Genomic DNA, 23,724 nt, shown 5'->3' with positions numbered 1-23,724 from the left:
CATGAATGCTTCCCTTAATGCCTAGTGCTATCATCTGTCTACTGGCCATTCTGTGGAGGAACGCTCCTTGAAGATGCATTGTTCAGACAGAAGGGACAGTGCACTCTGCCAGAGAGGAGTGTCATTCGCTGTTGCCATAGACCTGCCAACACTATTGTCCAAAACCTCCCGACACAAGCTGACCTCGAGGCTGCCATGTCTTTTTTTTAGAACCAAATAATGAATTAATTATACTTTTTGTTTTGTATTTTGGGGTGGAAGCTTACTATATAGCCCAGGTTAGTCCTTAACTCATGATGTGGTCACACAGACCTCAGGCTGATGCAGTCTTCCTGCCTCAACCTCTCACATGTGCAGAGAACAAACCCAGCTCAATTAGTTTTTGCACTAAGGATCTTTGTTGTCAGTTTCCCAGTCTCCTCTTTTGCTCAGGGTTCCTTGATTCTTGATTGTTCCCCCAACCCTGACAGGACACAAGTATATGCTTGCGCTCCCCCCATCCCCCGTGTGTGTGTGTGTATGTGCCATGCTCCTTCATAACATAATCATACTCTTACACACAAGAAAACCCTCCAGAGTCGTTTTTCCCTTGCCCTGCCATGTGACTGTAGAGAATAATGTGACTTCTGATAGCATGGAGAGACACTATTCGAGAACAGCAGCATGTCAAGAGAGCTGCATTTGTGTGTAAGCAGGAAAGCCTTGCTGTATGAGCTGTGTGTCTGACAGAACACCCTGGAATGACCCAGTAAGGTTGGAGAGCTGCAAATCACAACAGATACACTATCAGGTCTTAGCATCTGAGAGAAAAGAAAACTGGCAGACAAAGAGAAACAAAAATAATCAGCATAATTGCATGAAAACCTTCCAGGCCTTATCAGCACATACACTGTATTTTCAAGGGTATTTGCTTTATCACACTGATGTCCCTTTTTCTAGCAGAAAGCAGTCATTATATGCAAAATCAATAACTTACTAAAGAGATGAGAAGACTGACATCTGCTTTAGTACTTTACTAAGTAAGATTAAAAATTTCAAATCCTAGGGGCTGGAGACGTAGCTCTACCTGTAGAGCGCTGTCCAAACTCCAAAAAGGCCACGTTCCGTCCCAGCACATTAACCAAGGGCAGCGCTCACACGTAACCCCAGCCATCAGGACGTGGGGGCCAGAGGATCAGAAAGTCGAAGTCACCCGTGGCTATACTGTGGAGTTTAAGGCTAGCCTGGGCTACAGGAAACTGTCTCAAAAACAAATAAGCAAACAAACAAACAAACAAACAAAAAAACAAACCACTCTTCTTTTTCAAGTTGTACGCCATATGCAGCATGAATCTGGCGACAGTGACTGAGACCCAAGCGCAGGGGAAGCTGCTCATCTTCCCATACTGCAATGGTCTTGGTGATCAGTTTCAGGAAAGTTTGGGGTTTGAGGGAAAAAGATTTTAAAAAGCCAAGTAATAAAGAAGCACTTTCCAGGGATAGCAATGCTTGAGCTGAGAATTACTATATAATAAACACAATTCTCTTCGACAAGTAAGAGAATACACTTTCTATTGATTTTGCATTGCAATTAACATTTTATGTACGTATATATTTATTTGAGACAGGGTCCCACATGCTGGCCTCAGACTCTTGACCATTCTATCTGTACCTCACAAGTGCTACAATTACAGGCATGTACCGGCACACCTGGTTCATGTGGTACTGGGAACCAAACCCAGTGTTTCCTGGAAAGCACTATACCGACAGAGCTGTATCTCTAGCCTTCAATAAACCTTTTTTTTAAAGCTGTGAGACTCCTGGTTTTTGGTCCATCATGAAAAAAGTTTAGCAGTCAGCTTTAAGTAAGCAAGAGCCAGTGAGACCACTCAGCAGATAATAAAGACTCTTGCCCGGCAAGCCTAAGGGCCTGAGTTCAACCACTGGCTCCCTCCCAGTCAGTGGACAGAACCAGTTCTGGAAAGATGACCTCTGAGTGCCACATGCATCCCATGGCTCAGGCAAACTGTGCTCATGTCACACATGAACACACACACACAAATAAAAATAAAAAAACAAGTAAAAAGTCTCAACAGACCAAAAAGTCAGTAACTCTCCTTAGGCCTACTATGGAAGTTAGGAAACAGAACCACCCAAGCGACACAGGAGGGCACGAGAATCACAGCTCAAAGCCAGCATCGAGGATAACTCGGGAAAATAGAGCTGGGACCGACAAACTGCTACCTGTGCTGTGCAGTCTAGGAGTGAAGAACTGGAGCAAATGTGGAGGCTCATATCCCGGGAGGCTGAGGCAGCAGAATCATGAGTTCAAGGCTGGCCTAAGTTACTGAGGGAGCGTCTGTCTCATAAAACACTAGGGCTCAGGACGAATGGACTGCACAGCTACCCTACTGAATGGTGAGAGACCTGACATTTTCCTGCTAAGTCAAGGGCAAGGCAAAGATGCGGACACCCCTGCCTTCCATCCATACTCAAAGTCCCAGCTGGGAAGTAAGAGACAAAGTAAGAGGAAGACATATTTGGAATAAGGCAATAAACTGTCTTTTGTCACAGATGACATGATGGTCTAGAACCTGGATGCTAGATAAAAATTCCAAAAGCTGGGCTGGAGAGCTAGCTCAGTGGTTAAGAGCACTGCTCTTCCAGAGGACCTAAGTTCAATTCCCAGCAACCACGTGGTGGCTCACAACCATCTGTAATGGGATCTGATGCCCTCTTCTGGTGTGTCTGAAGACAACCACATTCACATACATAAAATAAATAGATTTTTTTTTTAAAGTCCAAAAGTTGAGCATAGTGGTGCATGCCTTCAATCCCAATACTCAGGAGGCAGAGATAGGCAGAACTGTTGAGTTTAAGGATGGCCTGGTCTACATACCAAGTTCCAGGCCAACCATGGCAACATAGTGAGAACATGTCACAAAAACAACAACAAAACCACTTTTCATAGATTTAGTGATAATATCAAGCTTGTAAGACACAAGATTAATACTCAAAATTTCAGTTTTATATTTATTGTCAATGAACAATCAGAATTTGACCCTAAAATAGAGGCTGGAAGCTGGGCAGTAGTGGCTCATGTCTTTAATCCCAGTACTTCAGAGACAGGGGCAGCCAGAACTCTTGAGTTTAAGGCCAAGCTGGCTGTCCTGGAACTCCCTCTGGGATACCCAAAGAAACCCTGTGTCAAGAAGGGGAGTAGGGGCAGAGCACAGGACTAGAGTGATGATAAATCAGCAGTTAAGAGCACTGGCATTTCTCCCAGAGGACTTGGGTTTGATTCCCAGCACCTACATGGTGATTCACAACCAGAAATCATCATCGTCATCATCCAGTATTATTTATACTAATACCCCAAAAGGGATGATACAAAGCTAATAAAATTAAGTAGTATCTACTTCAAGAAAACCACAAAACTCTAATGAAAAATAACAAAACAAACCCCACAACAACAACAAAACCCTAAAACTAAATAATTTATGGGCAGATCCAACTTGATCTATTGATTTAAAACAACCACAATCAAACCCCCAGAAAAATTATCCTATGGATATTGACAAACTGATTCTAAAGTTTATTGAGAAAGGAAAAAAAAACAAATTAGCCAAATCAATATGGAAGAACAGTCAGAGGAGTGACGCCAGACCACCTTAAACCCTACTATGAAGGTAGGAGAAGAGGGAAATGGAGTGAAAACAGACAGCGCAGGAAGTGGAGCCACCACACCCTGTGTGGCCTGATCCTGGAAACCAGACTGGCAACAAGGGAACGGGAAAGGATAGACTCACAGCAGCACCTATAAGGACAGACTCACAGCAGCACCTACAGGAAAGCTGGATGAGTGGGCTGTGCTCACAGAGCAGCACCAGATACCCGCAGAGCAACCCAGAGCCTGTTCTTATGTCCTCCCGGTGAGTTGGTCTAGCTGAGTACACTGTCGCTATCTTCAGACACACCAGAAGAGGGCATTACAGATACCCTCTTACCAGATCTCATTACAGATGGTTGTGAGCCACCATGTGGTTGCTGGGAATTGAACTCAGGACCTCTGGAAGAGCAGTTGGTGCTCTTAACCACTGAGCCATCTCTCTAGTCTGACATTCCATTCTTTATAAAAATGAATCAAAAAAGACCTGAACAGAAAGCACCAAAGAAGACACACATGTCAAGGATGTATCTGGAAAGTGCTCAACACTGTGCATTGCAGAGAACTGCAAATTAAGACAGCTGGGCACTGCTATGTGCTAGACAGAGGGACAAACCTAGGCAGGCAACGGGGTCAATGTGCAATGACATGTGCAAGTCTGACTACTTGCATTCCACCCCTGTATTCCACAGCAGAAGAGAACTGATCCCTGGATATTGCCCACTGGCCTCCATGTGTGCACCGTGGTATATGTAGGAATAGACACACATGCACAAATTTTAAAAGAATATAAATAAAAAAGAATGAACTACCCTCCAAACACTGAAAAAGACCAAAAGTGACAAGGACACAGAATCAAAGGAACTCTCAGTCATTGCTGTGGGAATCCGAAATGGTACAGCTCGTGTGGAAGACAACTGAGTATTTAAAATATATATGTTAAGCATACTCTTAACACATGATCCAGCCACTGTGCTCTTTGTTATTTATTCAAAGACATTTATAACTTTATTTGTAACTGCCACAATTTGGAAGCAATCAAGAAGTCCTTCAGTGAGGTGAAGGAGAAAGCTTGGGACAACTAGACAGCGGAGCATCATCCAGCAATAAAGGAATAAGCCGCTGAGCCACAGTGAGGCATCAAGAGGGGCTGGAGGGACGGCTCAGCGGTGGAGTACTGGATACTCTTTCAGACACACAAGGCACTGCACAGCTGTCTGGAACACCAGTTCCAGGGGATCCAATGCCCTCTTCTGACATCTGTGGGCACCGCGCATGAATACAGTACACAGAAATAGATGCAGGCAAAATACTCAAGCCCATAAAATAATAAAAATAAATATTAAAAAAGAAAAGGCATGAAGGGAACATAAATGCATCTTGCAGCTGTGATTTCTACTGGAGGATGCTCTGTAGACAGGTGAAAGCTCAGGCGCCCTTAGTGGCTGGGAGGGAGGGGGTGCAAGGAGGGAGGGAGGGAGGGGAAAAACCTGGTAGAGACCATGAAGCTGCTCTGTGTGCTACTGCAGAGGTGGATGCACCCATACGATGTGCTGCGAAGACCAAGAGTGAGCCTCATTTAAACAGTGGATTTGAGGCCCACTCTGCAGCTAAAGAACCACTACAGGCCGGCCGTCAGTGGCTGGGGATGTATACATAAAGAACCACTACAGGCCGTCAGTGGCTGGGGATGTATACATAAAGAACCACTACAGGCCATCAGTGGCTGGGGATGTATACATAAAGAACCACTACAGGCCGTCAGTGGCTGGGGATGTATACAGTGGGATGGGGTACATGGGGGCACTCTACTCTCTGTTCACTTTTCCTGTGAACCTAAATCTGCTCTAAAAAAATGAAGTTCATTAAAAAACAAAAAACAGAAACCAGAAAAGAGAACCTAGGAGCTGGAGAGATGGCTCAGTGGCTAAGACTACTTGCTGCCCCTGCAGAGGAGCGGAGTTCAGTTCCCAGCAAGTATGTCAGGTGGGTCACAGCCACAGGTAACTACACTGCAAGGACCAAGGACCTCTTCTGGCTTCTTTGTGCACATACACATGTGGCATACACACCAGAGAACGCATGTACACGTAAATAAATGTTTAAAAGATAATCATATAAGTCCGAATATCTAAAGATTATATAAATCCCAGATTTTGCCTTTTGTCTACACACACACACACACACACACACACACACTCACACACTTACATATATCTAGTCATGGTGCAAAACTTGAAAGCCAAGAGGATCACCATAAATTAAAGTGACACTGAACAAGACCTATCTCTCAAAAAAAAACAAAAGAACTGAATTGATCTTTCAAATTAAACCAAGCATTCTTTCAAAGCAAGCCTCTTTCCTGAGAATACTGAAAATACTGAATGCCTTAGGACACACTGATGGAAGAGCCAGTCAGGGGGCATGGTGTGGGGCGTGTTCCTTCCTGGCCTGGCCAGTTGTTGCACTGTTTCTGATTCTGTCAAACAGTATATACATGCTTGGCCCATGTACATTTGTGGGGGGAAAAAAAAACCTCCTTTATGAAATTCAAACTTCCTTCACGACAACTGAGTAACGATCTCATTGAAGCGCACTCATCCTGGGATTTCTCTGAAGGCCTGCCGTTCTTTAGGCTACACAGGCAGCTTCTCTCTCCTAACGAAGCTCCTCTCCAGGCTTTGGAAGGGCAGGGTCTCTCTTCCTTCACAGCTCCTCACGCTGCCTCCCTCCTCCCTCCAGGCCTGACTGTGCTCCCACCATGGTCACAAGAGTGTCTCCTAATAAAGCTCCCTTCTAGACGGTAAAAATGAATGCGTAAGTGAAATGCGTTTACCCTCCCTGGTTTCCGCTAAGGACTCTAAGGAAGGAACCAGGATCAAATGAAGACAGATGAAATGCTGGGAGAAGCTGCTCACAACCAACTCCAGGCTCAGTGTGGACAAGGGACTGGAACGATGTTTAAGGGGAAACTATTAAAAGTAACATACCCAGCTTAATGCTGCCGGCCTAAGTTAAAACACTCTCATAATAAACTAATGTTCCTCAGACTGGTCTTACAGTTTTCACAGTGGTTTTGTTTTTCAGAGTCACGTTCTGCAGCCCACGATCCCCTGGAGCTCATTATGTAGCTCAGGATGGCCTTAAACACAGGGCCTTTTGCCTCAGCTCCAACCCTCAAGTGCTAGAGTTGCACACCTGAGTTAGCAAATCAGGATTAAAATAAACACTCCCTTGCAGTTTGAAGAACTGAACCCAGCCCTTATGCATGCTAGGCAAGCAATCACCACCTAGCTACACCTCCAGCCCTATTTTGGTATCTCTGAGACCTGGCCTCTGTAAGTTGCCAAGGTAGGCTTTGGACCTGCCATCCTCCTGAATGGCTCTTGATGGCTGGGACCTGCAATGCTTTCATGGCCCCTCAGACTCCTTGGCTTGTCTTTGCCATCTAGGGCTTCCCCCTCAGCCTGCAGTCGGTCTGTTGAGAGGAAGGTATAGAGTTCTGTTGCTTCAAGCTACTTCTCAAGCCCCCCAGGCAGAAGTCACTTCCCTTAGCACCCGCTGTCCTCACGTCAGCCTTGTGTCTCCGGTTCCATGGCCCCACAGCCAATGGTTACACGGATGCATCTTCCCTGCTACCTCTCAGAAGTGGAAACTCTCGGGAGCATCATCCCATTCATTTGGCCTGGGTCATCTTCACCGATGCCATGCGCCCTCCTCCTTGAGCTGTCAGCCTGCCATAAAAACACCACGGCTGACTGTACTCTCCCATGTCTGCTCTGAATGACACAGAACAACTCTTTGTCAGGTCCTCCTTCCCAAGCCTTCCCTGGGGAAGTCTTATTTTAACTAGGAATAACCAGACGCTAGTCAATTACAGCTTCTCTGGCTCTGAAAAGAGCTGTACAAAAGGGAAAAGTGCCTTTTACTTCCAAAGCCATCAGAGATTTTTTCTTATTACCAAGGCATGGAGAACACACATTACTCCAAGGAGCCAGGGGAACGGATCTCCCTCCTGGAGCGGAGCAGCAATCAGCAGGCACTCACTACAACCTCAGAACAATGAGCAACGACATTCCCAGTTTTGTTTCCAATGACAGCTGAGGAGCCTGGCTTTCCCCAAGGCTGCCTCCTGAAGACCCTCCTGCTCCCTGCCCCATGAGCTGTTAGTGTGCTTGTTAGTATGTTCGGAAGCTTGCGTTCCTCTGTAGTCAGAACGCTTCACCTTTCTGTTTACTCTAGTCAGCTCCTATCTTGTTAGTGCCTTTGTTTTTCTTTCTTAAAATAATAATTTTGATGTCTGTGAGATAGTTCATTCCAAAAAAGCAGGTGCCACCAAGTCTGACTGCCTGACTAGATCCTGGGGACCTTTTCGGTGGGAGGGAGAAACCAAAGATGTCCTTGGGCCTCCACATGCAATTTAAAATGCAAAGTAAGCCAGGAGTGATGGTGCATGCCTATAATCCCAGGACTTGGGAGGCAGAGGAAGACAGATCTCCATGACTTCAAGGCCAGCCTGGTCTACGTAGTGAGTTCCAAGCCAACCAAGGCTACAGAATAAGACCCTGTCTCAAAAAAACAAAAATTAAAATAAGAAAAATTTCATTGTTGAAATATAAAAACAATCTATCTGTTTTCTGAATATTTTCTTTCATTTCAAGGGTTTCAGAGAACATGGCTTCTCATGTTGTAGTTAGCAGAACAAATCCATACGGTGGCAGACTACAGTTATGTTGGGTGGATTTGCACTGGGCTGGAATGGCAGTTACACTCACAATGCCTTCATTTTTTAGAGAGATTTATTCCTTTGGTTGAAACACAGGTGAAAGGTTCTATCTCCTGAAACTAACGATTAAGAATTAAACTAAGGGGAATGAGAGAGATTAGAGGGTGCCCTGCCCAGGGATACAAGGGCACACATTTTTCTTCCACACATCTGCCCATGATTTTACACTGTAACTGCCTGATAATGTGCCCCCTTAGAGGCAGGAAGACTAACCGCTGCCTCGCCTTCAGAGCAGAAAGCGATCTCTTGTCCAGTTGGTGTACTCAGAACGGGACTCTAATTGTCAAGATTTTGTTGCTGGAGCTTGGACCCAGCGTCCACCTTACATGGTGTACTGGCTGGTTTTGTGTCAACTTGACACAGCTGGAGTTATCACAGAGAAAGGAGCCTCCCTGGAGGCAATGCCTCCATGAGATCCAGCTGTAAGGCATTTTCTCAATTAGTGATGGGGGGGGTGGGTATTGTGGGTGATGCCATCCCTGGGCTAATAGTCTTGGGTTCTATAACAAAGCAAACCAAGCAAGCCAGGGAAAGCAAGCCAGTAAGTAACATCCCTCCATGGCCTCTGCATCAGCTCCTGCTTCCTGACCTGCTTGAGTTCCAGTCCTGACTTCCTTTAGTGATGAGCAGCAATGTGGAAGTGTAAGCTGAATAAACCCTTTCCTCCCCAACTTGCTTCTTGGTCCTGATGTTTGTGCAGGAATAGAAACCCTGACTAAGACACATGGACACCTGTTCTATCACTGTGTTATGCCCCACACCCAAATGTCTGCCCCAACTTAAGAGTTTTAATCAGGCATTACTCTGGTTCTGACAGACATGACCTCAGATATCTCATGATTTCCACCTAAATACCGACTACCCTTGCACAAAGCAGCAGGGAAATGCTAAAGCCCAAAGTTCTGAGTATCTTGTAGATTCCAGTCTGCGCCGATAACTAAAATTGCTTTCCTGCAAGTCTAACCACAGTGGGCCCTGTGTGAGAGATTCATGTCTCCAAACTCTCACTGGGCCCAGCTCAAAGCCCACCTGGGCATGAGGAAGGGTACTGTGGCTTGTCAACACTAGAGGGAGCTACACTCACATCACCACAGGGTTGTTCAGGTCAGGAAACTTCAAGGGATCTTTCTCCCCAAACTGATAGTCCTGCCTATGGTTCAGGACAAGCATTCTACCACAGGTGTGAACCCTCACCGTGACTGCTAGCTTTTCATCTATGATAGGCTTGTGGCAGGTTGATGATGAATTCCACTGTAATTAACACTTCCATTCTTCTGTAGGATTCAATGCTTCTCTTCCTCTATTGCCTTGGTCTGGGAATTTTCTGTTCATAGCTTTTGTTTGTTTCTTTGGTTTTCAGGAAGGGTCTTATGTATCTCAGGCCAGCCTCAGTCTCGCTATATGGGTGTGGAGGACTCTGACTTCCTCATGCTTCTCCCTCCATTTCCTAAATGAGGGATTTCAGGCTTAGCCCAGCTGTGTCAGGCAGACTTGGGTTTTGTTGTTATTATACTTGGTTATGTTTGGTTTTGTTATATCTTTTTTTTCTTTTTCTTTTTTTAAAAGAACAATGGAGAAAGAAATCTTTAGGAATGTCTTAAAACCAACTTGGTTCTCATGGAATTCAAATGAAGCTCAAACAGCCTGTGGTACAAGTCATGGAAAGGAGCTTTCTGTGAAGAACCTTTAGGATGAAAGCAGGGAAGGGAGGGGTAAAGGCCAGCGCATCTAAGATGCAGTGGCTCTCACTACTGTTACACACTGTGATGGATAGTCTTGACTACACCCAGAGTCAACTAAAACCAAAGCAGCTGGGCACACCTGTGAGAGCAGGAGACACCTGTGAGGACTGGAGACACCTGTGAGGGCTGGGCACACCTGTGAGGGTTGGAGACACTTGTGAGGGCTAGGCACACCTGTGAGGGCTGGGTACACCTGTGAGGGCTGGAGACACCTGTGAGGGCCGAGCACACCTGTGAGGGCTGAGCACACCTGTAAGGGCTGGGCATACCTGTGAGGGCTGGAGACACTTGTGAGGGCTGAGCACACCTGTGAGGGCTGGGCATACCTGTGAGGGCTGGAGACACCTGTGAGGGCTGAGCACACCTGTAAGGGCTGTGCACACCTGTAAGAGCTGGGCACACCTGTGAGGGCTAGAGACACCTGTGAGGGCTGGGCACACCTGTGAGGGCTGGGCACACCTGTAAGGGCTGGGCACACCTGTGAGAGCTGGAGACACCTATGAGGGCTGAGCATACCTGTGAGGGCTGGAGACACCTGTGAGGGCTGGGCACACCTGTGAGGGCTGAGCACACCTGTGAGGGTTGGGCACACCTGTGAGGGCTGGGCACACCTGTGAGGGCTGGGCACACCTGTGAGGGCTGGGTACACCTGTGAGGAGTTTTTTTCCTTGCCTGGGTCATCTGAATCCAGATCATTTGATGTGGTAAAACCCACCCTAAATCTGGGCCATGCCTTCTTGTCGGGCTATATAAAGGACACAGACAAAGGAAGCTTTTGCCCTTTGCCTGTTTGCTCTCACTCTTGTCAGCAAGTTCGCTAGTATCAGAACTGACTTCTCTGGGATTCTAGTATGTACTGAAGACCAGCTGAGATGGACTTTCCATCCAGAGATAGATATATACAAGATAAAAATGTAAATATCAATTCTGTCACTCCAGAGAACTCTGACTAATAGACATGCACACCTCTCTACCTCTAGAAAACATTCATGGCCTTGAAACTGTGTGACCTAAACCATCAGCAAACATGAGACTCATCAATGACCTGTCTGTTTCTCTGCCCAGAGGAGCCACAGCATGTCACCTGGCTGCAGCTGTAACAGAGGCAGTATGCAGGAGAGAGAATGCAGGGCAGAAGAACTTGCATTTTCCTGTCTCAAAGTTGACTGTGATTCAGAACAGTGAGGTCTCAGCAGTCAAGACACTGACTACCTTCTTTTAGGACACAGGCTGCTCCTGAGTAAAAATAGACTAGAAGTAACCTTGGGGAGCAACTCTGTGGGTGAAGAGAAAAATGTACTAGATCAAAACATTTTTTTCACTTTAAAAATGCAAGCTCAAACCTCTAGAGTATAAAGTGAAACGCACTGGGTTCAAACCAAGTCTCAAAGTAACTGGGAAATGTTAGTCTTTCTTAAGTCAGAGACTGCAAACACTCTTGAGGTGCGAAGAGGATGGATGGTCAGCCAGATGGATCTAGGGATCTCCCCCATCACCCTCTCTCTGACACTACAACACTTTGCATCCTTTCAGGAGAAGCAGCAGGAAGCATGGCAGTGTGAAAAGGCAACACCTTACTTCTTCCTCATTCGGGGCATGCGCCAAAAGACCTCCATGCCACTCGACATCATACTGACCTTTAAAATGTTCCGGCCATCAAAAGACTCTCTCTCCTTGAAGATATATTTGCCATCTGCTGTGTAGAGATTGTACCTGCCTTCCGCTGTAAATAACACAGAGACAGTGTGAGAGGAAGCTGAACAGGCTGTTTGTACCTGCCCTGTTGGTCCCCAGGCCTCCTAGCAAACTTCTCACCTCCTGCTTTAGGAAGCAACATAGGACGGAGGAGGAGCAGCTGAGAGCCAGGAGATGGGGCTCCCGTGTGGCAGTGCCAACTGCCCGTGTGTCTTCATTCCTTCAGAGCTCTCGGGCACTAACTGTACACACTGGGTAACTGACAGCTCTCCCACGGATCTCTTTCCCACTAAGTGACCTCCAGGGCTTTACAACCCCCAAATAAGTGGCATGTGATTTTAATTGTGTTAAAACACACAATGTAAGCTTACATATAAACTATTCAAAGTTGCTGGTGTCCAGGCTGTGGGTTAACCTAAGGATTCCTTCCACATTGGCTTGGGGGTGGAGGAGTGCCACCATGAAAGCTATCCCTACATTCTACACGGGAAGGCAGCAAGTCTATGACCTTGGCCTAAACAAAACTGTGCTCTAGCTAACTGAGTTAATTTAGGTTGCATTTCCCAAAAGATGTTCTTAAAGGACAGCCAGAAGACTATCAAAGGAATGGAGACAGGGAGGGGGAAGTAACATAGCTTTTCATGTCCTTTTCAAGTAAAAATTCAATACAGAGAAGAGAACAGGGAAGAGAAAATTCAAAGGTCCTCAAGGATTATTTAACTCTCAGAATGCTGTCAGGCTACAACTCTTTCCTGCCTTCTGGCAAACCTATGCGCATTCCTCTTTCTACGTCTCTGGTCCATCTTCTACTACACAGGTCTGCAGAGCCCCAGGTCTAACAACTGCATGAGCACATCCCAGTTTAGCTATGTGTGTGGGAACTCCTGACCTAGCTCAGAATGGAAAGTGTTCTAAACAAGACCCCTCAGCTTAAAATCAGTTCTGAAAGCCAGCTGAGGTAGCACAGTCCTATAAAGCCAGCACTAGGTATGTGGAAGATCAAGAGCTCAAGGTCACGTCCCTTCTGCAGAGCAAACTAAAGGCCAGCCTGAATTACATGAGATCCTGTCTCAAAAGCACAAGCAAAACAAATGAAACAGCTTCCCTGCTAAGAAAAAAAGAACAGGAGCAATCTGGAAAGCAAATCAATAGCAAAGGGCCTGTTAAAAAGTAGCCGGTGTGGGGAGGGAGACGCTCAGTCAGGAGAGTGCTGGCCTTGCAGTATGAGGGCCTCACTAAGCTTAATCCCCAGAACCCACGGGGAAAAGGCTGGCACGGTGGCACACTTAGACTTTTAGCCCAAGGGAGGCAGAGATAGGAGTGTCTTGGTCTCACTGGACAGCCAGCCCATCCTACTCAGTGAATTACAGACAAGTGAGGGACCCTGTGGATGGTATCAAAGGAACGGGGCAAGGTGCAGGGAGATACAGGCTCTGCACCGTTTAGGTTAAATTTACCTGGGCATCTTAAATCCTTCTTCGGGAAGAGATGCTCAATGGCTGAAAGTAGGGCCTCATGCATACTAAACAAGCACTTTACCCAACACTGTACCCCAACCCATATCTCATATTTCTGTATGCAAAATCTAACAGCCCCATGTGTGACAGGACTAACTGCACACTAGGCATGTCCCTGCCATGTGCACTGGGTCCTCAGAGCAAAGGCTTATCAGGGATTCCTGTCCACTGCTCATGCAAATCGCTAGCAAGTCTCAGAGGTCTTGCTAGCCCTGATCACAGCCCTGCTGCAGCTCTTTGGGGACTTACCGTTGGGGTCTTTCCTGAGCAGTGTGTTCATGACCGTGGCGTGCAGTTTCACACTGGTCCACTCTTTCACGATGAGTCCCAGGGACTGAAAACGCTCCAGCACTCGATCAACCAGCTCCTGCAGCCTGGAGTTTGAAGCACAGAAGTTTTAATAAATCCTGAACCCTGACCACTAATTCAACATGAATGGACTGTGTACTCTGAGCCAGTCATGCAAAGCCTTGCACCAGGAGTGGCAAGAGCCACAGCCCCCACCAGAGCTCACTGTCTGATTAAGAACAAGTCACTGCCAGTTATGGTGGCACAAGTCTGAGGTCCCACCACCCAGGAGACAGAGGAAGGGAGTCAGAACTTTGTTGTTTTGTTTGTTTGTTTGTGAGTCTGTTCTCACTATGCAGCACTGGCTAGCCTAGAACTCACTCTGCAGACCAGGCTGGCCTCAGACTCACAGAGATCAGCCTGCCTTTGCTTCCCAAGTATTGAGATGAAGGATGTGAGCCACCAAGCCTGGCAGGTTCATAAGCTTGAAGCAAACATGAGATGCACAGAGTTCCAAGGCAGCGCGGGTCACAAAACAAGACCCTGGGGAGAGGGCTGGGAGAGAGAAAGAGATGTCACTGCAGTGCACTATTGGTTCTATGATAGTAGTTGACTGTGTGGAGACATGGATTTAAGCATGTTCTTGAAGGATTAATAAAGATTCACAGACAAACCAGAAAAGTATGGGCACTTCAAGTTATTAAAAAGCAGTTCCTGCAAAACCCCAAGGCATGCAGGGTCACAGAGACAGTCTGCTGGTTACTGGACCCCTGTGACGGAGTAAGAAAGGCTGGATGTGAAGCAGTGGCCAGACCCCAGAGTCAAGCTCTTATAGGGACTGCTGGGACCCAATGTCCATCTATGCGTTTTGACTCTGACAAGGAGAAAGTGTTCCCAAAGAGGAGAGCAGAAAGAAAGGGGCAGTGCACAGGATCAGTGGGGCGGCCGCTTCCATAGAGAAAGAACAGCAGACAATGCACTGGCCACCGCACGGAGCAAAGCACGCTGAGCCATCTTCACAGCACATGGTTATCCTAATTACCAATGAAGGCACTAAGCAGAGGCAAGTTATAGAACTTGAACAAGGTCATGTAACTTCTAAGTGGCAAGTCCAAGCTCTCTCTCTCTCTCTCTCTCTCTCTCTCTCTCTCTCACACACACACACACACACACACACACACACACACACATATACATACTATCCTTCAGGGGCTGAGGTGTTGCTAAGTGGTAGAATGTGTGATTAGTATGTATAAGGCCTCAGAGTCAATCCCAGCGCTGAAACAATTTTCCTATTAATTTAAAAATGTCTTTCTTTTCTTATCTTTTGTGTGAGAGAGAGAGAGAGTCAGAGAGAGGAGGGAGGAGGGGAGAGCGGGAGAGGGCCAGAGAGCACACACACAGAAGCGATCAAGCCAAGTTGGGCCCACAAGTGTGGAGGAGTGGTCAGATGACAACTTGTGGGAGTCAGATCTCTCTCTCCACCATGTAGGTCTGGGGACTGAACTCCCAAGTTGTCAGCCTTGACCGCAAGCACCTTTATCCGCTGAGCCATCTTGCCAGCACCTTTTTCATAGTTTTTTTTTCAGTTAGTGTGCAAAATAATGGGTTTCATGATGACATTCTCATGTGTATGTACATATCTTTGACTTTATCATAGTCACCTTCCTGCTAACCTCCTATATCCCTCTCCCCACAAGTCCATTTTAATTAAAGGTGAGTTTTAAGAACTCAGTGCAAGCCAGTCTGCCTTCAGAGTCCAAGTCTTCAGGTCCCCACCATGAATGTGGAAATGGTGGCACTTCCTACATTTGCTGACACTCTGGGGCACAATCAGGAACTTGGAAGGTTCCATGAGAAAAGCGGTACGCATAGTGGAGGAGAGGGGGAAGGAAAGTTCCTGACGTCTGGGGTTGGTGACCAGGCAGTGTAGCAGCTGAAGCTGTGAAGACTCCTCTGTTCACTGATGTCAGGGGCAGGGCTAACACCGTGCCATTCTAATTGTGTAGCACAGGACATCAGATGTGAAGGACACTTCAGGCACGTGTGTCCAAGAACAGGCAGCAATACAAGTCTGGAGTGCAATGGAGGCAAATGATAGGAATGTGGCGGTCAGCTCAGCCTCCTTCAGTCAGCTAGGTACGGCAACACACATACTTGGAAGATAGAGGCAGAAGTCAAGGTCCTCCTCAGCCACATACTGAGTTTAGAACCAGCCGGGGCTATTCAATAAACCAGAAAGAGTAGTGAAAACACAGGACAGGTGTAGCACGGAAGGAGGATTAACAGCAAGGCAGGCGAGAGACAGCTGTGAGCAGCCTCCTGGGATGCATCCCTGGAAAAGGACAGAGAAGGAACCAGAAGAGAGAGCGGCAGGAAGGAGAGCCAGAGGGCACAACCACCTTGGGCAGCAGTGGGGACACCTGTAGCAAAGCAGTTTCATGGCCACACCAGAGTCACAAGTCTTGGGACCAAGGAGAGGGGAGGAATGAGACAGGGGTTCGGGGAATGAGGAAGGGCACAGGAGGAGAGGAAGAAATGACAGCCTTTGGCAGGTCACAAGAAGCAGAGCAGGTACTGCTGAACTTTTTAGCCAGGAACTGAGGAATAAAAAACCATGTCACCCAAACAGACAAAAATGTGCAGTTGCAGGATTCAGTCACTAATACAGAGATGAGGCAGGGAAGGTGTGCCTCTGTGTACTGGCTAGTTTTGTGTCAACTTGACACAGCTGGAGTTATCACAGAGAAAGGAGCTTCAGTTGAGGAAATGCCTCCATGAGATCCAGCTGTAAGGCATTTTCTCAATTAGTGATCAAGGGGGAAAGGCCCCTTGTGGGTGGGACCATCTCTGGGCTGGTAGTCTTGGGTTCTATAAGAGAGCAGGCTGAGCAAGCCAGGTGAAGCAAGCCAGTAAAGAACATCCCTCCATGGCCTCTGCATCAACTCCTGCTCCCTGACCTGCTTGAGTTCCAGTCCTGACTTCTTTCAGTGATGTAAGCTGAATAAACCCTTTCCTCCCCAACTTGCTTCTTGGTCATGATGTTTTGTCCAGGAATAAAAACCCTGACTAAGACACTCCGTAATTGTCCCCTTAAATTGCTTGTTTATGAAAACAACAAGTTCTTTAAGACAATGAGAAAGGTCAGAAGAGCATAAGAAGGGAAACAGCCCCTTAAGCAACCCAGCGCTCATCTGGGGACAGTGAGGTGACATCAGCGAAAACTGTCAGCATCTCAGAGCATCCTTACACACTGACAGTAAGCATCTCAGCCTACCACATCAGAAGAACTGCAGAAAAGACTCAGCTTAGGTAGAGAGCACTGGGATCTATCCTGGTACCATAAATCAATCAATCAATAAATAAAAGCAACCTAGACACGGTGGCCTATGCCTTTCCTCCCAGCATTCAGGAGGTGCAAGCAACTGGACAGAAGTTCAAGGTTATTCTTGGTTGCATAGAAAGTTCAGAGTCAGCCTGGGCTATATGAGACCCTGTCTAAACACGAACTGCAGGAAAGTATAATAAAATTCTATTTCTTTAAAGTAGTGCATGTAAACAATGACTCTTGGTGATTTTTACTCTAGGAAGGAAAACTGGGAAATTAGAGGTAGCAGGTTAATTTTTATTTATTCGCTAAAAAAATTAAAAAAAAAATAAAAAGCTTATCTGTGAAGGGACAGGACAGTTTACAAACAGTGATAATATAAAATCTAACCTCAAAATGGCAAGGACCAGCCTCGGCTTGGAGAGGGGTTCTTAGGAAGGGGTGTTTGGGAGCAGTGACAGAAAGGAATCTAAGTCAAAAGATGGGGTGTGAGATGACAGCCTTGTAGTCTGTTCAAGATGGCTCCCTAGACAGCTCTCAGCAGATAACTCTTGGCTCTGTAGTCTGTTCAATGTATCTTTCTGCTTGAGACAGCTCTCCTCTCTCTCTTGCTAGGAAAAATTCTAAAAGCTCCTGGACAGCTCATGGGTTTTCGGATCAAAATCAGCACAACTGGTAGAAAAAATTCTAAAAGAGCTGTGTTTGCTCTCCAGACATCTCCAGACAGCTCAGCTCTTATAAATCAAAATCCAGTCTTTTATTTACATATCAATTCAGTCATTTACTCCAGGCTCCCTTTTGATTATCCCATGAATAAACATTCATTAGCCCCTTGATTCTTAGAAGACAGCATGAACTTTTTTTCTTAAAAACAAAACAAAACAAAACAAAAAACAACAACAACAAAAAAAAACATGGCACCAGGTGGTGGTGGCGCATGTCTTTAATCCCAGCACTTGGGAGGCAGAGGCAGGCAGATTTCTGAGTTCGAGGCCAGCATGATCTACAGAGTGAGTTCCAGGACAGCCAGGGCTATACAGAGAAACCCTGTCTTGAAAAACTAAAACCAAACCAAACCAACAACAACAAAATAAAAACCATGGCAAATGAATCCAGAGATCTGCCTCCCAGGCTGACCTTGAACTCAGGAATCTACCTGCCTTTGTATCTTTCTGGCAAGCCAGCTCATAGTGCAGCTGTCTCTGTTCTTTTAGATCTATGAAGTTCCTCACATAATTCATATTGCATCTTTATATTTTGCATAATTGAGAAATTATATATTTTTGAACTCATGTTTTCAGAGTTTTTTCCTACAGCCTTAAGGGCTGACCATTAAGTATACACCCTCGCCTCCTGAACTTGTGTTGTCATTATCATGGAGTCATTACCCTTGGCAGAGAGGAATTTCCCCCAAAGAAGGAACATAAACAAACAAGCCCTACACCTAGCAACCATGCCCTGCTGGCTCTGTTCAAGGGGTGCAAAACCACAGCACACGGTCCCTTCCTAATGGCTAATGGCTATGTAGGACTTGGCACCAAAACATACAAATACAACTCTCCCATTTGCCAATTCTCAGCAACTAAACTATATCTACTTCTTTGCTGTTTCACTTTTATTTTTCAATTCTGTTTGTTTATTTAACTGTGAACATGGGCAGGCACAAATGTGGAGATCAGAGAATAACCTGTCAAGTTGGTTCTCTCCTTCCACCATGTGGGGTCCAGGGATCTAACTTGGGTCTGGGCTTTTTGGGAGTCTCCTGCAGTTTAGACTTTGAATTCACACAGTAGCTAAGAATGACCTTGAACTCTACCTTGGCCTCCCTCCTGAGTGCTGGGAATAGAGGAGTGTGCCACTGTGCCCAGCAAAATCCTTTTAAGCATGTATTTAGATATTCCTTTTAAACCTGACAGGGATATTATTAGATTTCCTAATCTGCATCACCTTTGTACTCCTGACATAAACTAGCTTAGTCATCTCTCTACCCTCCACTTTAAGAAAAGTGCCCAATCCAGCAGATTTTACTTTTTGCATCCAATTATTGATTCCCACCGCCACTGCTTTAATTTGAGCCATCTTGCTTCTCCCAGACTACTCTAATGGCTCCTAAACACCTTGCTTCTGGTCCTACAGCAATGGCTCCTGCTCCTGGCTCTGCCTTTCAGTATGTGTATAGCACATGACTTGCTTTAAATGCATATAAAGCCATGTCGGGAAATGACATCTGTAAAGAATGGTATCTGCACAAGACCCAGTCAGTCCTGTTCTTGCACGATGGGGGAAGGGCTCAGGAGTCCCACCCTAACTGAGGAGCCCTGGACGGCTGATGGTCACTGGAGAAGGGAGAGTCAGAGCTCTTGTAATGGTGTAGCTACTAACAAGTTGACCATGCTCCAGAGGATAGCCCTACACAGTCTATGGGTGGCATAAACTGGACTATTGGGTTATTTTTAAGAAAGAAGGGTGTGCCTGAGAGATGACTCAGTGACTAAGAGCATTGCTGCTTTTTCAGAGGATCCAGGTTCAATTCCAAGCTCCCAGCTCAGAACCATCTCTAACTCCAGTCCTAGGGGATCTGATTCTCCTTCTGGTCTCTGAGGGCACCAGGCACACTTGTGGTATAAAAATATACATACAGGCAAAACACATACACACATTCACACACACACACACACACACACACACACACACATACACACACACAATTTTTTTTAATTTAAAGCTTTTTTAAAAAATTAGTGTCTTTTAAAAAAGTATGGTGTACTGGCTAGTTTTGTGTCAACTTGACACAGCTGGAGTTATCACAGAGAAAGGAACTTCAGTTGAGGAAATGTTTCCATGAGATCCAGCTGTAAGGCATTTTCTCAATTAGTGATCAAGGGGGAAAGGCCCCTTAGGGTGGGACCATCTCTGGACTGTTAGTCTTGGGTTCTATAAGAGAGCAGGCTGAGCAAACCAGGGGAGGCAAGCCAGTAAGGAACATCCCTCCATGACCTCTGCATCAGCTCCTGTTTTCTGACCTGCCTGAGTTCCAGTCCTGACTTCCTTGGTGATGAACAGCAGTATGGAAGTGTAAGCTGAATAAACCCTTTCCTCCCCAACTTGCTTCTTGGTCATGATGTTTTGTCCAGGAATAGAAACCCTGACTAAGACATATGGGGAGAGGGATGTGGAAAAGACATGGTCAAAAAACGTTGAACAAAATTCTCAAAAAATTAACCACAGTTGCTTTTAAATGGCATCTGTGGTGGTCTGAATAGGAATGACCCCCCATAGGCTGATAGATTTGGATTCTTGGTCATTAGGGAGAGGCTTTACTGGAGAGGGATTATGAGGTGTGGCCCTTTTAGAGGAAGCATGTCTTTGAGAATGGGCTTTAGGTTTCAGAGGCCCAAGCCAGGTGCAGTGGCTCTCTCTCTCTCTTCCTGCAGCCTTCAGATCAAGATGTAAAGCTCTCAGCTACATGTCTGCCTATGTGCTACCATGCTTCCCCAGTCTCGAAGATAATAGACTGAACCTCTGAAGTTATAAGCCAACCCCAAGTAAATGCTTTTCCTTTATGAGTGTTGCTGTGGCCATGGTGTCTCTTCATAGCAAAAGAGCACAGATTAAGACAACATCTACTATTGAATACACAAGTCTCTTATAGTTTACAATTTCCTGCAAAAATTCTTACAAGTGCTTTGTCATATTTATTCCCAATTATCTTGTAATTTTTGTTGCTATAATGAGTACACAGATTTTAGCTTTCAAGTGATGTTTTCTGTTGGTTAATAACTGTAATTATTACATTGACTTTATACAAACAACCTTATTAAACAAAAACAAAGCAAAACAAAACAAAAACCAGTCTTATGTACCCTTTCTAGCCTGAAACCTCCTTGTGGGCTTCAGTTTCAGTGAGAGACCCTGTCTCAAAAGCAAATTAATAAATGAGGTAGAGAACAACAGAGAAAGAAACCCTCTGCGCACACACACACACAGACACACACACACACACACACATCACACACTTTAAAAGGGGCCATGTCTTACTCCCGTATCAATTAGCACAACCCTCTAAATTTCCTTGGGTAAAGGAGACATTCCAGAAGGTTTGTAAGTTGATTTAAACTAGATCTTTAGAATACATATGTCTCTTAAGAAGTGAACATCTGGGAAGGTGAGATTTCTAAGTCCTGAAATAACAGCTGTTATTCCCGTGGAGAAATGGACAATCAAAGTAGAGCAGTAGAAGAGATAGGAATGACTTAGAAATGTTCTCAGGCTGGAGAGATGGCTCAGCGGTTAAGAGCACTGACTGCTCTTCTGAAGGCCCTGAGTTCAAATCCCAGCAACCACATCATGGTTCACAACCATCCATAATATGTGGTGCCCTCTTCTGGAATGTCTGAAGACAGTTACAGTGTACTTAGATATAATAAATAAATAAATCTTTAAAAAAAAAAAAAGAAATGTTCTCGATTGATCACGTAGGAGTCAGGGACAGTTGGCCGTTTAATTCACAAAGACTTGACAAGAAGTTCACCAAATGTGTGAGAGCTGGCTTTGTGAAGAATGTTCTGATGAGCTTGTTGCCAAGACCTGAGCTCTCTATCAGTGAGGGGATGATCCAGTGTGAGAACTGTCTTCAAAAGTAACTCAGTTCTATGGTCTTGTTTCTCCATTCTCAACCCTGCATCTTTGCATATGAGGACCTACAGAACTAAGGATCTGAGGAGCAGCACCAAGGGCAAACGCCAATGAAAACGCTCAAGGCAGAAAGCACCTTGTTCTTTCTGAGCTCCTTTCTTCTCCCCTCTGGAAGCCCACAAGAGCGGAGTAAGTCCTAACCGTCTGGTCTCGGCCACATGTGCCTTACAACGGCACTGAAGCAGCGATGAGAACATTTCATTACTGTGCAGAATCAACATCATAATCTCACGTAATTTCCCAGATGCCTTCCTGCTAACTGTGTGCCTATAAACCTGCATAGGTTGTCTCGCAACACTGAGTTTTAAGTGTGTATCTGCATACCAGCCTCTACTCTATGTAAATATTGCAAAGATCAGATGAAGATAATATGAGTGTATTATGCAGTGCAGAGGACCAGACCCAGGCCCTTGAGAATATTACACATGAGCTCTACCATGGTTCCATTCTGGCCTGGCACACTAAATGCTAACCAAAATTTAACCATACTTTCCCCAGAAATGACAGTTTTAAGTGCCAGAGACAGGAACTGCATACTACAAGTTTGTCCGTTGTATTTTGCAGAGTCCTGAGACTCTGCATAAGGAGTCATGAGTCCAAAATTATTTTTAAATTTAATTTTTATCATTGTTGGAGTTGTGCGTGGCACACATGCAGAGGTCAGGTGACAACTCTCTGAAGCCATCTACCTTCCATATGAATTCAGGCTGCTGGGCTTGAACATTAAGCAACTAGACCCACTGAACTGTTGGGTTAGCCTCAAGAACAGTCTAAAAATACTAGCTGGAACATGGTTCAGAGGCAGAGCACATGTTGAGCCGTTTTACGACATATTATTGCTGCTTTGATTGAACGACATTTGTAGTCATGGTACAAGAGCAATGGTGCAGCCCAGCATAGTCACATGACCCTGAAATCCCAGTACTTAGAAGGCTGAGGCAGGAGGACTGAAAGTTTAAGGCCAGCCTGGGCTAATCAGTGAAATACTGTCTCAAACCAATGCAAAAAGCAATGGCGTGTACAGCTGGAACCCCTCAGCACAGAGACTGTAGTAGCGTCTGGTTATTTTACTAGTCCTCACTAAACATCTACAGCTTAAAGAGCCAGGGTCATTTATCTTTAATTGTCGCTCCTTGAACACACACATCCTCTTCACATTCTTGTGGTAAAACTGCCGTTCTGCATGGAACACTTTGCCTGTACAACTAAGCAAAGGTTGTCTGCAGGAGCTGGGCACTCTCTGGGCCAATCTCTGTACACCCAGCACCATCTGTACTTTGGAGAACACTGACAGGCAGGTTGTGGCTGATCAGACTCAGCTATTTCGTAGACATTTTCTTTCTCTTTTCCTTATCTTTGTTGTTTTTGTTTTTGAGTCAGGGCCTCATTCTGTAGGCTTGGCTGTCCTTAGACTCATTCTTCTCCCTGTCCCTCATACCTACTCTCTGCCCTTACAACCTCCCTCCCAAAAGGAAACAAAAAAAAATCTGTCCCACAATATACCCCTTTGTTCACACATGTATACATGCAAATGTTCATTTCAAAGAGACATTGATCTGATTCAAGGCGTCTGGCTTTTGCTACACCATTAATCCTTACAGGGACTCCTCTCAGATCTCCTGTTGTCGCCATGTGTCATGGAGATCCTACAGCCTTGGATCTGAAGGACCAGCCCCTTCACAGGCTCTAGCAGCTTATAGATGGGACAGATGCTGGGTTGAGCTACTTCAAAGCCCTGGATCTGGGACTGGGTGGTATCTGAGCTATTTACCACCAACTTTCCCATGCTTCCCTCTTGCTCAGGTGAGGGGTAGAGACCAGATCTCCTGCACTGCAACAGCTAAAGACGGCTCCATCATTATTTTTAAGGAAATTAACACACACTAAATCTCTAAGTTTTAATTTCAATAAGTATTCATAATTATTTATTATAAAATTATATAATATATACTTTATACATTATTGTTATAATAAATATTAATGATTAAGTACTGACAGATACTACACAGAAACGAAAGCTCTCTGAA

General features: G+C 45.5%; 1 protein-coding gene across 7 annotated transcripts in view; it reads right to left on the bottom strand.

Moving 5' to 3' along the window:
- Ascc1 (activating signal cointegrator 1 complex subunit 1) overlaps positions 1 to 23,724 on the bottom strand; it is a 97,399-nt gene that overhangs the window by 23,771 nt on the left and 49,904 nt on the right. For all 7 annotated transcript variants that reach the window (XM_006514039.3, NM_026937.3, XM_006514041.4 and 4 more), the window contains 2 exons: positions 13,636 to 13,760; positions 11,812 to 11,897 (listed from right to left, as the gene is read on the bottom strand). In XM_006514039.3, the coding sequence (XP_006514102.1) occupies positions 11,812 to 11,897; positions 13,636 to 13,760 (211 nt within the window). The remainder of the gene's footprint in view (positions 1 to 11,811; positions 11,898 to 13,635; positions 13,761 to 23,724) is intronic.

The sequence above is a fragment of the Mus musculus genome, chromosome 10, assembly GCF_000001635.26.
Source record: "Mus musculus strain C57BL/6J chromosome 10, GRCm38.p6 C57BL/6J".
Classification (NCBI taxonomy): Eukaryota; Metazoa; Chordata; class Mammalia; order Rodentia; family Muridae; genus Mus; species Mus musculus.
The sequence above is the reverse complement of the archived record's forward strand: the minus strand, read 5'-3'. Positions and strand labels throughout refer to the sequence as shown.